This window comes from Pteropus alecto, unplaced genomic scaffold, assembly GCF_000325575.1.
Source record: "Pteropus alecto unplaced genomic scaffold, ASM32557v1 scaffold72, whole genome shotgun sequence".
NCBI lineage: Eukaryota > Metazoa > Chordata > Mammalia > Chiroptera > Pteropodidae > Pteropus > Pteropus alecto.
The window spans coordinates 19,870,631-19,885,742 of NW_006436811.1; the positions used below are offsets into that span (position 1 = coordinate 19,870,631).

Below are 15,112 nucleotides of genomic sequence, written 5' to 3' on the forward strand. Positions count from 1 at the left end.
ATTTGGGGTTTGCATGTGTTAGCCAGAGGTCTCCAAAGAAACAGAACCAATGGGAGATATATATATTGATTTTGATATATATTTATTATAGGAATTGGCTCAAATGGTATAAAAAGGGATTTATTATAAGGAATCGGCTAACATGATTATGGAGCCTCAGAAGTCCCACCATCTGCTGTCTGCCAGCTGGACACCTTGGAGTGCTGGTGGTACAATTTAGTATGAGTCCGAAGGCCTGTAAACATGGGGATCTGATGGCATGAAGCCCAGTCTGTGGCAGGAGAAGATGAGATGACATGTCTCAGTTCAAGCCATGTGGCAGGGAGAAAAAGGGGAGGATTCCTCTTTTCTCTGTCTTTTCTTCTGTTCAGGCCTCAGTGGGTTCGATGATTACTACTCACATTGGAGAGGGCAGGGTTCTGAGTCCACTGATTCAAATGCTGATCTGATCTGAAAACCTTTATAAACACTCCCAGAAATAATGTTTCATCTGGGTATTCTGTGGCCACTCAAGGTGGCACATAAAATTAACCATTATAGAGATTCGATATGCAGTTATAATATCATTAAAACCAATATTTATCAATTGCTTCCTAGATGGAAAACACTGAAGAAGGTGATATTAAAATTTAATAACTTTTAAAAGGTATTTGGAATACCAAAATATCATTTTCTAAATATTTCGATATGAACTTTTAATAATAAATGTGGATTAGAAAGGTTTTGATATGAACCACGGATTTCAGTGCAACAAACCAGTAGCAATATGAAAAGCATTTTTATATTGAAAATCTAATTATTTGGAGAAAATATTGAGGATTCATAAATCCCAGAACATGTAATATATATTAATTGTAAAATTTATAATGAAACCTGACACGGCCTTGCTTTTCTAATTCTGTAAATCAGGTATTTGATCAGATCAAATTATTTTGTTGTGATAGTTTTTAGATGAAGAAGTTACCAACTCTTCTTTTTCACAGTTTTATCTGGATTTTTATAGAAGAAAGTAAAATCTTCCATTACTATTTCACAGAATTGGAACTTGGGAAATGTGTATCATGGGAAACTAACTTCTTTCCACAAATAAATTGTTCTGGTTTTTCTCCTAAACCAGGTCAGAAATCAAGTTGTCTAATATCCTTGTAATTCCTCCTTTCTCCCTACCTCTATTAATTCCCTGGAATCTTGAAGGGAATAATTGCCATGTTTTTTCTCATCTGCTTCCACATACATAGGGAAAATGGGATTCTATCTGCTATTCATATATCTAGATCATTTTCAATACAAATTATTTTGTTTGTATAGAGCACATAGGAACTGAGTCTTACATAATGTGAATGCTTCACAGTAGATATGAATATATGAATAGTAAGACCACTGATAAGCCTAAAGAGACATGGATTTAATAGTACATAGCCTCTTCCACTTACTAGGTGAGCCTTTACGTAAAAATATTTTCCTTCTTTGGCTTGAAATATCTTCTACAAAACTTCAGCTCTATAAGTCTAATGTCACCTGTTACAGACTCAGTGATGTAGAGTCCACCTTCGCCTCATCCTTTGAACTGAACTGCTTAATGAACACTCATCATTTCTCCATGTTTGTCGCTTTTCAATTGATAATATTTGAAACATTTTTTCTTTTCAATTTTTTTATTAATAAATATTTAAAAGGATCATTACAAAAGAAATGAAGGCTCTGCTTGTGAGAATTAAATGAAAATGAACAATTTGAGCTGTTCTTTATAAAGCTTTTTGAAGTATTAGCTAAAAGCTTTCAAGATTTGAAGATTTGAATAAGACTGAATGAACAAACACTTGGAGGCTCTCAGAGAAGTTTATACTTTTATATGCTAAGTGACAAGAAGTTCTTAAATACTCGATCAGAGTGGGAGAAATTATATAAGTTAGGAGCAACTAAAAGAGTCATTTTAAGGTGAGGTGGGAACTTGAAAATCAGTGGGAAGCCAGAGATGGAACTTAAAGCAGGAGTGGATAAGCATCAGGGAGGAAAATAGTTTTTTCCAAGACACTTCAGACTGATTGCCGAGGAGAATGAACAGATGAGACCAGGGAGAATAAGGAAGAAATTGCAGTATAAGTCAAAGATGAAAAATTGTCAAAGTTTAAATGTGAGGGTTTTCAGTAGCAAAAGGTGCTAGTTATTGAAATGTGCCACCCAAATTGACTCACCTTAGGAGCTAAGGTGCAAGGCTAATGTGCTGGCAACAGATGGTTTCCCATTCTCTTTCAGTAAAGTGTGAAGTAGAGCTTCCTGACAGCAGGTTAACATATATAAGAGCTTCAAAAATTTATTTGTGTTTATTAGAATTGGCTACATATGTTCCTACCTTTGAATATAATCAAAGATAACTTATAAGGCTATGGCTTGTACATTTTCTTTTGTATTTTTAAAAGAAAATTGCAAAGATGATAATGGGAATAAAGATCTTATGAGATTGGTATTTGCCATTCTCCATCTGCCTTCCTGGGAAACATATTTAATAGTAGATGTGGTCTTAGGTCCAACCTGGGAGGTGAGTGAGGGTTAGGAGTGAGATAAGATTTCCCTTAACATATAACTGCAAAGTGGTTTTCTCAAGTTTCAGGGATGAGAAAACTGGGATTCATAATAGCACCGTAACTTGTCTAGAGCCTATGGCTAGTCACAGTGGACCATGATTGCAGTCTGTTGCCCTTTTACGCTTCTATTTCAAAACGTCTGATAGCATCACTGAATCTTATTCTTAACATTTCCACCATGAATTTACATCATCTTTCCTTGGTTCTTGTTACTAGGAGTTATTGACAACGAAGATACTTTTCTCCTTTTTTATGAATATTTTAGCACTTTGCTAATATATTTACAGTCTTTAATGTTTAGAAATTCAATTTGAGCCTTTTAACACCATGGCCTTAACAATTCCCTAACTTCTCACTCTCAGTAATTTGCTAAGCCCTGTTGATTTTCTTTTTCAAAATAGACTTTGTTTTTCAGAAGTTTTAGGTTCACATCAAAACTGAGCTGAACCTTCAAAGATTTCCCATATAGCCTCCGCCCCCACACTTGCATAGCCTCCCCCATTATCAGTATCACTCACTAGAGTGATAACATTTGTTACAATACATTCACACATCATTATCAGCCAGATTCCACAGATCAGTTTCAGTGTTGTACATTCTGCGGATTTGGACAAATGTATAATGACATGTAATCACAATCATAATATCATACAGAGCAGTTTCACTGACCTGCAAATCCTCTGTGCTCTGCTTATTCATCCCTCCCCCACCCCCACCCCTTGCAACCACTGATCTTTTAACTGTCTCCACAGTTTTGCTTTGTTCAGAATGCCATATAGTTGGTATCATACAATATGTAGCCTTTTCAGATTGGCCTTCTTTCACTTAGTAATAGATATTTAACTTTTCTCCACATCTTTTCATAGCTTGAAAGCTCATTTCTTTAGCACTGGATAATAATCTATTATCTGAATATACCACAGTTTATCCATCTGTTCACCTGCTGAAGGACAACTTGGTTGCTTTCAAGTTTTGGCAATTATGAATAAAACTGCTCTAAACATCTGCGTACAAGTTTTGTATGGACGTAAGTTTTCAACTGTTTTAGCTAAATATAAAGGAGTGTGATTGCTGGATTATATGACAGGAAAATATATATATATATATATATATTTTTGGTAAGAAACCATCAAACTGTCTCCAAAGTGGCTATACCATTTTGCATTCCCACCAGCAATGAATGACAGTCCCTGTTGCTCCACACCCTTGCCAGTATTTAGTGTTGTCAGTGTTCTGGGTTTAGCCTTATTGGTTTTACTTTTCTCTAGGCATGTAATTCATAAATCCTTCTATTCATTGACACTGTCACTACTGTAGTTCAGAATAAAATATTCTTTCCTTAGGACTAGTTCAGGGGTCTTTAACAGTCTACCTGTCTTTCATAGATCTCTCTGTCTCTCTGTCTCTCTGTCTCTCTGTCTCTCTCTGTCTGTCTTTCTCATTCAACTTATATAGTGCTGTCAGATTCATTTGCTAAATATCAGGTCTGGTATTTTGTGATTCTGTTCAATAGCCATTAGAAGTTTTTGTCTAATAAATAAAATTTCTTAGCTGGGATAAATGATTTTTTTTTTTAAAAAGAGATTATAGTAACACCATTGAAATCAAACAATATTGAGGAATAAGATATAGAACTATTACAAAATACCTTCATATAAACCTATTCATTGTTATTTCTAAGAAAAGTCCTCAAGAAGAAAACTAATTTTAGAACTAATTTAGAAATGGACCATATTCAATAGCATTTTTTTCATCTAAAAAATTAGTACAAGTATATGATTAGTCATACATATGAATATAAAGTGTAAATAATATCCAGTTTTGTTAAGTAGTCTTATTTATACAAGCAGGCTATTTTATTAATATAGTTCTCTGATTTTGCATATATGTTTTTATTTATATATTTTATACTTGAATACATACAAACTATATAAATGCATATAGCATCAATTTATTATGGTTGTCATTTTGCAGAGATAATTTGATTCTCCCTATTTGAAAAATTGACAAGCATATGTCTTAAGAATTAATATTCAGCGGTAAGTAAGAACATGCCATTGGTTTGTTTTCTAGTAAATGAAACATTCTCAGAAAGACCAGAGTATGGTTTCTAACTGTTTTTTTTAATATTTTCTATTTGTAAGGTAAATAAGATTTGTGGCCGTCCAATCAGAACACCCACACAAAGCCCCCGTTGTTCTTTTAATGGGAGCAAAGAGAAGCATGGAATGAAGATCTCTCCAAGAAACGGTGAAGAGACACTTGCCAGCAGAAGAAAGTAAGACATTTGTTTTACAACCAGAAAGAGAAAATAAAGTAAGCCATTAATTTTACAACAGAACAGAATATATTCAATTAAGTAGAACAAAATACACCTTTGAAAAATCAACATTAATTACCTTTAAAATTCAGTGGTTCTTCCTTTTTCCATTAAGAAGATAGGTTGAACTTTTGAGACCAATGCAACTGTTTGTGATAAGGGACATTTTCTATAATACAATATGGCAGGTCCTAGGCATATATAATCATTGTGCACTTAAAAGGTTGAACAGCAGATCAGAACTTTTTCATCTTGCTTAACTGCAACTTTATGCCCATTGATAGTAATTCCCCATTTTTTCCTCCTTATGGTCAACAATATTGTAATGTATACTAAAAAATTTGTTAATAGGGTAGATCTCATAAGTGTTCTTACCACAATAAAAGGAATTAAAATGTAGCTAGTATGACTGAGGATTGAATTTTTAATTTTATTTTTAAATTAATTTTGACTAAATTCCATGTAGCTAGTGGCTACTCTATAGGACAATGTAAGGCCAAAAGAGTATACAGGTAAATGATGCGATGAATATTATTGAAGGTTAAGCATCTGTTAAAAAAAACAATTGATATAAAGAAGTTTTCATACCTTTTACCTGAAATGCTGAACATGGCTGTCTGTTGATTCAAAATGATAAGCATCGAGTGGCTTACTTTTATAGCTCACATTTCTAACAATGTGCCCATCATTATTTCACAGGTTAAATCAAAGCCTTCATTTGTGTTCCTTTGCTTGGTAATTGGCAATTAAACTGAAAAAGTCTTAAATTTGGAGGAAACTATTATTTTAGTTATTTTTGTGTTCAGTTGACCAGAGTATGCCCTGGCAAATACTAGATTCTCAGTGCATGTTTTTGAAGTGAACTAAAATTCATAATCCTACATTTAATTATTCAAACAATTATTTCTAATAATAACTTATAGAGAATTCAGTATTTTATATAGCTTTACTCTCTGTAATGAAAAATGAGTTTCATTGCTTTTGGGACAGTACTCCACTCCTAATTGCCTCATTCTCTTCTCAGATAGATTATAAGTGTGGGATAAAGATCTGGGCTATTGCTGGTTATTTGCTATGGCATGAAGAAATTAGCCTTTTGCATGTGAAGTAGCTATTCTTTTTCTCTATAAACATCTGTTGTGATCAGCATACATTTCTTACCTTTGAGAAATCAGTATACTTTGAGTAGAGTGGTTCTTACAATAAAACCCAGGTAGGGAAGATCTTAAGTTCTTAAGGGAAATATCTGTTTCACCACACAAACAAACCAGTTATTGGAAAACCAAAACACAATCCAACACTTAACATGATTTATTTACTAGCAAAAAACTAAGCCAATGCAAGTGAAATAATAAAATATGGTTCAAGAACAATGTGGGGCTCATGTGAACAGAAAGTTTTATAAGTATCTATTCTGGTCATTGAATAGACCTCCTGTAACCAGTCTTGCAAACTCATTATTTTTACGTCCCTGACCTGCCAGTGAATCAGGGTAGATCCTTCACAGGCTAGTCTTATGCCATGCAAAGTGAACACCAAGAGATACTGCAAAGGAACCCACGTAAGCATTTCATTTTTACAAATTTTTTATTGCTACTCCTGAATGGAGTGTAATTGCTGTGGTAGTATATTTCTGCTTGACGCCTATATATTGAGCAGACCTATCCATAAACAACCCGAATTTTATGTATGCTTCATTAACTGATAATTCCCCATGAATTTCAATTGCAGTAAGTGGGGGAAATGTAGAATTTCAATTGCAGTAAGTGGGGGAAATGTAGAAGGAATAAGTGCTCAGCGAGTCTGGGCTTTTGTCCATGCATCTTGTAATTTTTCTACCAGCTTGAGCCTAATTTCTAATAGATCACTTTCACTTGATGATATAGTGCTTCTATGCAAGCGTTATCTTATAGCATGATAGATCATATAGCACAGTGGTCCCCAACCTTTTTGGCACCAGGGACTGGTGCTCTTGTGAGAATCTAATACCTGATGATCTGAGATGGAGCTGAGGCAGTGATGCTAGTGCTAGGGAGCGGCTACAAATATAGATGAAGCTTCCCCTGTTTGCCTGCCACTCACCTCCTGCTGTGCAGCCTGGTTCCTAACAGGCTACTGACTATTACCAGTCCTTTGGCCAGGGATTGGAGACCCCTGCATAGCACTTAGTTCATCATGGGCATCTCAGGTTGCAGAGTCACTTGCTAGCTCATGGTCAAGTATGAAGTTTCTATCAGCACCCATTTGCAAACCAACCTATCAATCAACCCACCAACCCACCAAACAAACAAAACAATTTTGAGCAAAAAAAGGAATGACTTTACTCTAAAACTCTTGATCGTTATTCTATGAGTCTTCAAAAGGGGCTTTTCCATCTCTGTAGAGTGTCTTTATTGACCACCAGTACTTCAGGCACCATTGACTGGATGAGCTGGGTCATCTGGACTAAACATTAGAGCTGCTTACAAAACACCAAGCTACAGGAACTTTTTCATACAAAAGCTTTTTTGGACTACTTTATAAATTGGTTAGGACAGCACACCCAAGTGTGTAACATATTTTATTTAATATGCAAATGGACCCTAAAAGCACTGTGCCTCTTCCTGAGTGCTAAGTCATCGTAAGTGCAGAAATTTGCCTTTAATATTAGAAGAAAATCCCAATAAGAGCTAGACTTCTAGACATTTAGAAACCCTGCTGAATTGTCAAGCACTAGAAATGTCAATATTTTTTCCCACCAGAGGCATACACATGTCTACCAAGGCATCTAGGATGATGTGATCAATATGTTATCAGCATGGTGTCCTGAAGGATGCTCCCATGATCAAGGCTCCTGTCTATCATGGAGTAGGAGAATTGCCCTGGGGTTTAATAGTGAAGGAGTTCGTGCCAGCTGAAAGTGAAATATTTCTAATTGTCTTTACTGATTGATAAAGAGATAACGTATTTGCTCAAGTTTTAGCTAGATGGTAGGTGGCGGGACATATTTCGATTTGCTCTAGCAGACACAATATACAAAGGAGAATGTAATTGTAATCACCTTCTAACTCAGTTTTTGATAAGCTAAACCATTCTCCAAGTCTACCTCAGTGTACATAGACCAGGCAAACAAGTGAACGGTGAAGTGTTAGGATCACCACCATGACATTTTTTCATGTCTTTGATGATGGCCTTAATCATAGCAATTCCCCAGGGATATGATATTCTTTTATTTTACTATTGTTGTTTTTGTTTTGAAGAATTTTGTAAAATCTTGTAAGCCCCTTTATTTACGCTTGTTTTTCAACATTTTCTTAGATATTTGTGGAATTTATTTTTCAAATATATTTTATAATCTTGAATTGTGATTGGAGTTACATTGAATAAATAGATTGATTCAAACAAAGATATGTTTATAATATTGTATGTGGCCATTTTTCTGAGCGCCATTGCAATGGTAGGTCAGTTGATAAGATTAGAATTTCTACATGGATGATCATATGGTATACTCCTCGTACAGCCATTCTGGCAGGGAGCTTGCACCTGGTAAAACTCATGTACTCTATGCACTTGTCTACCTTCTTAAGAAGTATCCTAGAAAAACTCTTCCTTGTATCAATATGAGGCATTCTTAAATATTTATGGTAGCTGAGAGTTAGAGGCAAGCTATATATCCATAACAAGAAAAATGGAAAAGTGAAATGTAAGACTTTGGAACATTATGAAGCAGTCGGAAGAAAAAAAAAATTTTATCTAGTATCAAAAGAAATCATTGTAATTATAGAGAGAAACTATTAAAATGAATGAAATAATAGTGTAATACCATTTTTTATAAATTAAAAACCAATACATAAAAATAAGTATATGTTTTTTGAGAAAAGGATATGGCAAAGTACTTACATTAAATAAATTAAAATGGTTATTTATAAAAGGACAGGAAAGGGGATGATGAAGAAAAAAATGAGGTGATAAACTAAATAAATATTCTTTTTCAAGGCTAAGTTATGATAGTATGCCAGGAATTGAGAATTCTGCTTAATTTAATTTTCTGTACCAGAGAAAATGTGTGTATTTGAGGTGTGTATGCACGCACATGTGCACACGCACATATACTATTATTTTAAAGTTTAGATGAAAAGTGTTTTTTTAAATCACATTTTTCTAATGAAAAAATATAGTTAAGACTCCCTCAGTCAAAATTTTCATCAGAGCTAGTGATACTCAATTTTTCAATGTTCTTTTATTTTGCCACTTTATATACTAATCATAGATAATTTTTCATTACAATGTATAGTAGATATAGTGATTAGATAGAGATAAAATTCAATTTTCCAAGAAGAGTTGTTGGCTTGTTAGGATTTACTACTATAATGCGTTAATTTTTAAAAGCGAAAGTTTATTGTAAAAGAAGACAAAGGCAAAGAGATGATTTTTAATTGAGCTATCCAAATCATTAACAAAACCACTAATTTGTACAATTCTTTAAAAAGTGAAGTTAAAAAATAACATTTCCTGAGTTAGATTTTTATTAATTTAGCATTATATCTATGACAGCTTTTCTTATATTTTCATTATTTACTTTGAACAATTCTCATGAGAATACCTGTAGTAGAAACTACTTTCTATAAACTTAAACCAATATAAATTATTTTTTTAAAATTGTGTAACAAAAGAATTTGTTTTTATAGCTTAATATAATAGCTACTTTTTTCTTCTTTTGTACAGTCAATAGTTATTATGTGATGATTAATCAATGTTTATTTTTTTAATTGGAACGTTTAGCTCCTTTTTTACAGTAGTATATAGTATTGTGAAGTACTTGAGTTTAAGGCTACAGTCTTGTTCTTTGTTTTCTCATTACCCTTTTTAAATTTTTTTTTTAATTCTTCATTACCTTTTTTGGAGTTAAGCAGGTACTTATTTATTTTTTGTCCTCATAGCTTTTTGGATTAGCATTTCTTTTTTTTTTTTTTAAATGATTATCATAGAATGGTATGCATTTTTAATTTTTACTATCTATTATCAGTTAAACTTTTACCTCTTCGTTGAACAATATAAGAATCTTAAAACTGCTCCACTCCATTACTCTCTTCCTATCTTTTGTGCTATTTTTGTCAACGAATACCTTATTTCTACCAACATTTTAACAACCCCCAAGTCATTGTTATTGTTTTTAAATAGTGCATATTTACCTATAATTACTTCTATTTTATTCTTTCTGTGCTCTTTTTTTTTTCCAGTTTCATATATCCATTTTGAATCATTTTGTTTTAGCCTTAGTATATCTTTTATTGCTTAATACTAGTGATGAATTCTCTCAGCTTTTGTTTGTCTGAACATATCTTCATATTCGAAGAACATTTTCAATAGGACTAGAATTCTAGGTTGTTGCCAGCTACCATTGTTTAAAATCAGAAAGGTCTAAGCCTACATTCTACTGTGTAAGTAGTGTGGGGGGTTTAATGGAAACATTTAACATGACTGGAAACTAAGGTAGTGGATGCCACTGGAATGCTACTCACATGCCTTTACCTGGTCATTTTCTTTGCCTCCTGGATGCTCTGTCCTTGCTGCTGGTAACACACAGCTGCCCTATTCTCCTGGGAATTGCCCTCAACAAACAGAAGCCATTTGTATTTGTTAACCTACTGCTACCTAACAGAGCATTCTAAAACTTAGTGTGGCTTAAAGCAACAATAAGCATTTATTATGCAATCTTCTAGGGGCCAGGAATTTGGTTTGGCTCAGGATCCCTAGCGATTGCTTTCAAAATGTCGGATGGGCTAGAGTCCTCCGAAGTCTTCAGTGGAACTGGAGTTATCATATCCCAAGATGACTCTCTCATATGGCTGTTGGCAAGAGTCCTTGGTTTCTTGTCACATTGACCTCTCATAGGACTGCTTCAGTTTGCTCACAACATTTTGTCTGGTTTCTCTCAAGGCACTCAAGCCAAGAGAGCAAGGCAGAATCTATAGTGTCTGTTATAATCTAGCCACAGAAGTCCCACAGTGTCATTTCTATGGTATCCTATAGATTGCACAGGTCAGTTGTACTCACTGTGGAGAGGGGCTGCACAAAGGCACGAGAGGAAGTGTTGTCGGGACTCATCCTAGAGACTCATCCACACTATCTCATCTACCTGGGGGTGAGGGGTGAATTCATACCAGCCTCACCCCCTTGGCAGCAGCACATAGGCAGTGCCTGGTTAACACAGGGGGTTTAGGCTTGCCCTTTACTCATGGTGGTGAGACCAAATATGTGATTTCATGCTTCAGCACTCCCTGTGGAGCCTGGCTGAAGCCAAGACCAAATCCCTACTCAATGTTTTCCTGCCCACTCTATCTCGTTTCTTTCACTACTTTTCTCTTAAGAGCAGTTTCTGAATGAATCAGCTGCATCCAAATTCCTGTCTTAGGCACTGCTTCTAGGAAACCTGACCTGGAGATGTTTAAAAAAGTACTTAAAATAAATGCAGGATAAGAGTAAAGTAAGGAAGAAGTATAGTATCTTGTCCTAAAGTAGATATTTCTCTATAATTCCCAAGTTCCTAAAAAAGATTATAAAAAACTCATTTTTTTTTGGTATATTCTCCTCTTTCCTTCTCTATATTTATTTCATAGAGAACCCTTCTGTGTAATACATTGCCTTTTCCTTGCACTATTTCTTACATTTAAAGAAGGAAGTTTTCCTTAATAAATTCTATCCTCGGATCTAACAGTTGTGCTAAGCTTGCTCATGGAGTATATGTCTTTTAGCTTTGAAGGAGGAGAGCCAAACCATAGTGTTGAATTCTTTTGATTATATTTTGGAGTGTGATTGTACTTATTTTTCTATACTATTTTTTTCTATTTATGTAGCATATTAATAAGTTGCTAATTGAAGACTTTGAGTTGTTGATACATACCAGTTACAAAGAGCTCCAAAAGTTGAGAAAGGCAAAGAAGAGCTACTGCTCCTTTACAAATCTAGCAAAGCATCACTATTTAGTCTTCTGGGGCAGGAACCAAATCAGCCCAGTTGTAAAGGACGTTGCACTCATATAGCTGTCTAAACCAGAGCAGGCAGAGTGATTTCCCTGCGGCAGTTTCTGCTCTCTGCTTGATTTCTTGAAGTTAGCTGGTAAGAATAAGCTATTAGCAAGCTTAAATCGGTGATAATTAGCTGTACATTATTATTTCAAAGTGGTGTGGCTGTGCCAATTAAGTGGGTAATTAGAAAACCCCGGGACAATAAATTAAGACAGAGAGTCTCACCACCAGTGCCCCATCTGTTCTCCAGCCAGCATTCCAATTAGCCAAGCGTCTCATGTAAGAATGCACCAATTAAGGGGATTGGCTGTATGCATAGGTGTGTATTGGGGTAACAGAGACTCTCTTAGGTGCTTCATAAAAATAAAATATTTTTAATATTAGAAAATGTTTTGATGCGAATGTGGGGAAAGGAGCATTTCTAGAAATATTGGATTTTTAGTGTTTGAAATAAAATACAATTTAAGTTATTTTATGAATTATTGTTTTCCTCAGTTTTCTCTCTAGAACTTAATTGGAATATTGTATCATTAGGCAATTCCATTTTATCACATGGAACATTAATACTTTTATTTATTGAGAGTGGGGAACTAAAGAGGACAATTGAAATTGTGTAGTTTAAGGAGAGCAATGAGTCAGGACATGATTATGATTCCAGATGTGACTGTCTATGAAAGCAAATTAATTATCTTGTACATCCCAAAAGAACGCAGGGAAGTCGTTAAAAATTAGTGAAACATAGAAACAAATTTAAACATATACTGAACAAAGAACACAATATTATTTAGCATTATTGCCAAGATAGGTGAAATAAGGCTAAATTGAACAGCATCAGTTTAGCTTAAAATGCATGAATTTATAGCTGCATAGTTAAACCTTATTTAGCACTCTCGATGTGTGCGCTTGTTTATACAGATAAATCAGTATTGACATTCTGGGCTTAATGATGAATTGTATATACACATACTCAGTGAATGAATATATCTATAGATCAGGAAAAAATTAACACTTTGAGAAAAATTTAATATCATTTATAGCACTGGAGAGAGCAATTTCTAATTTATTTCCAAAAGGAAGTTAATGCTTCTTTGAGGTGCCATTATTATTTATTACCTGTAAGTTAAATTTACTAAAATAAAAGTCGTGTTCCCTTCAATGAGAACATTTCTGTTTAATTTGAAACAGTACTTAGTGAGTGGTGGTAGTGAAAGCACCAAGGGCAGAGCAGGCCAAGGCCAGGCTTTGGTTAGGGGGCGAGAGGCCAGGCCAGAGCAGGACTGAGGTAATGTGAGCTACAAGGCAGGCCAACCTCAAGACCTACATGAATAATGAAGAGCAGGAGCCCAGGGGGTCAAAAACCAGGCGCACAGGAAGAAGGAATGCCAGAAGGCAGAACAAACATATGGCAAAAGTTTAGGCTAGTGGTGCTTAACCTTTGCGGGTCAGGTATCCCACTGAGAATTTGATAAAAACTTCTCAGAAAAAGAAAGTTCATAAACAAATACACACAAATTTTTGTGCATTGAAAAGCATTTTGCACCACCTAAAACCAAAGTTAAAGTCTTTACAACTGAGTTTGCTCTTACTTTCCAGATATTCATGGAAAAATTAATGACCATTTCATCAAATATCTGAAACTAAATCCAAACGTTGGAAAATTAAAGTAACATTAAATACTACTTGTGTTGAAAAGAGAGATGCTTCAAGTATTTGATGGAAACTAGAAATTGAAATTGTGATTGGTCTTAAATGTAGCTATATACACATGTGGTATCCAACAGATACCCACTTTTTGTCTTGATGGTAACAATTTCTGAAAATTCTAGAAAGAAAACTTAGGTGGCTATCACTGGCTGTAATTAGAACTCTCATAGCTAGCTTGCTTAGATGAGTATAGGCTTATTTCAGGGAGCATGACATTCTAATCTCTTCAAGTTACATCAATGGCCTATAATCTTCGGTCCTCAAGTTAATTTGCAACATTGGTAATACTAAGGCTATCAACTTTAAATTAATGTGAGAGAAATAAATGTCCCCAGATTTCTTTCTACGGAAAGAATGAGTCTGTCTGTCTCTGTCTGTCTGTCTATCTATCTATCTATCTATCTATCTATCTATCTATCTATCTTACTCAGCCATAGGAAGAAGGACCTTTATATTGGATAGTTTTCAAACTGATTCTTCAAAAACTTTGTTTCCCAGTAGCAGCTTTGCTAGATGAGCTATGGAATTTTCAGTGGTGTTTATAATCATGACTGTAGGGTTTTCTCGTTTATATGCTCCAGATATCTCTCCACTAAGAGAACTGTGAATGAAATTCTCCCTGTCAAATATATGTGAGAGTATGTTTTCCTTCTTTCCTTTTTCTCCTCACAAAAATTGAATCTTCTGTTCTTTTTTCTTTGAAAAGAACCTCAAATTCAGCCCCGAATTTTTTTTTTCACTCTATTTCTTGAAGAGGTGAGGAAGGTTTTAAGTGGTGTCATATTGAAACTGCTGATTTTTATAGGAATGTATAAAAGTTATTTCAGAATTTTTAGCAGAATCTATGAGGTCTAAATCAGATAATGAGTAAGTCTCATTTCTTTTACTAAGGTAGCAAAATTAATTGTATTTAGAACATCTTGTATGCTCAGTCTACAGCAAGAGTATGAAACACTTTCACTTGGTTTGCTTAGCAAAGAACATTTTCGTCAGTTTAAATCTATCAATGGCACTGGAAGTGTCTAAATGATATATAGAGATAATAGGGGAAAATGAGGATCATGTAGCATCAAGAGGCATTTGTATTTTTATTCAGTTGCATATTGAATGTAAATGACAAAGGTACCTAATCCTCCTTAGTTGTCCTTAAAGAAGAAGAAATATGTTTCCAGAGTGGATTATATCATTTGACAGAAGCACTGCTTTTTTCTCCTATCTTTACTCCAAGACACAAATTTAGATTAACCATTTCCGGGGCACACCATGCTCTCTAGAATCACATGTGGAATCTTTTGCTTGGAAGTGCAACTGATGGAAAATTGAAGGCAATTTCAGGATGATGAGTTTTGTTTAGGCTCATATTTATAGAGTCACCGAACTTAAGATCGAGCTAGTATCTCAAAAATATGATTCATTCTGTGTGATGACTTTTGAATGTTAATAGGTAAAGGTGCTGGTTTTGCTGTGTTCGTTTTACCCTTCTTCAGCAAAGATCT

General features: G+C 34.5%; 1 protein-coding gene across 1 annotated transcript in view; it reads left to right on the forward strand.

Moving 5' to 3' along the window:
• The window catches only part of GPC5 (glypican 5), a 1,125,293-nt gene that overhangs the window by 225,629 nt on the left and 884,552 nt on the right, over positions 1–15,112 (forward strand). Inside the window, exon 4 of the mRNA XM_006913808.1 lies at positions 4,730–4,863. Within this exon, the coding sequence (XP_006913870.1) occupies positions 4,730–4,863 (134 nt within the window). The remainder of the gene's footprint in view (positions 1–4,729; positions 4,864–15,112) is intronic.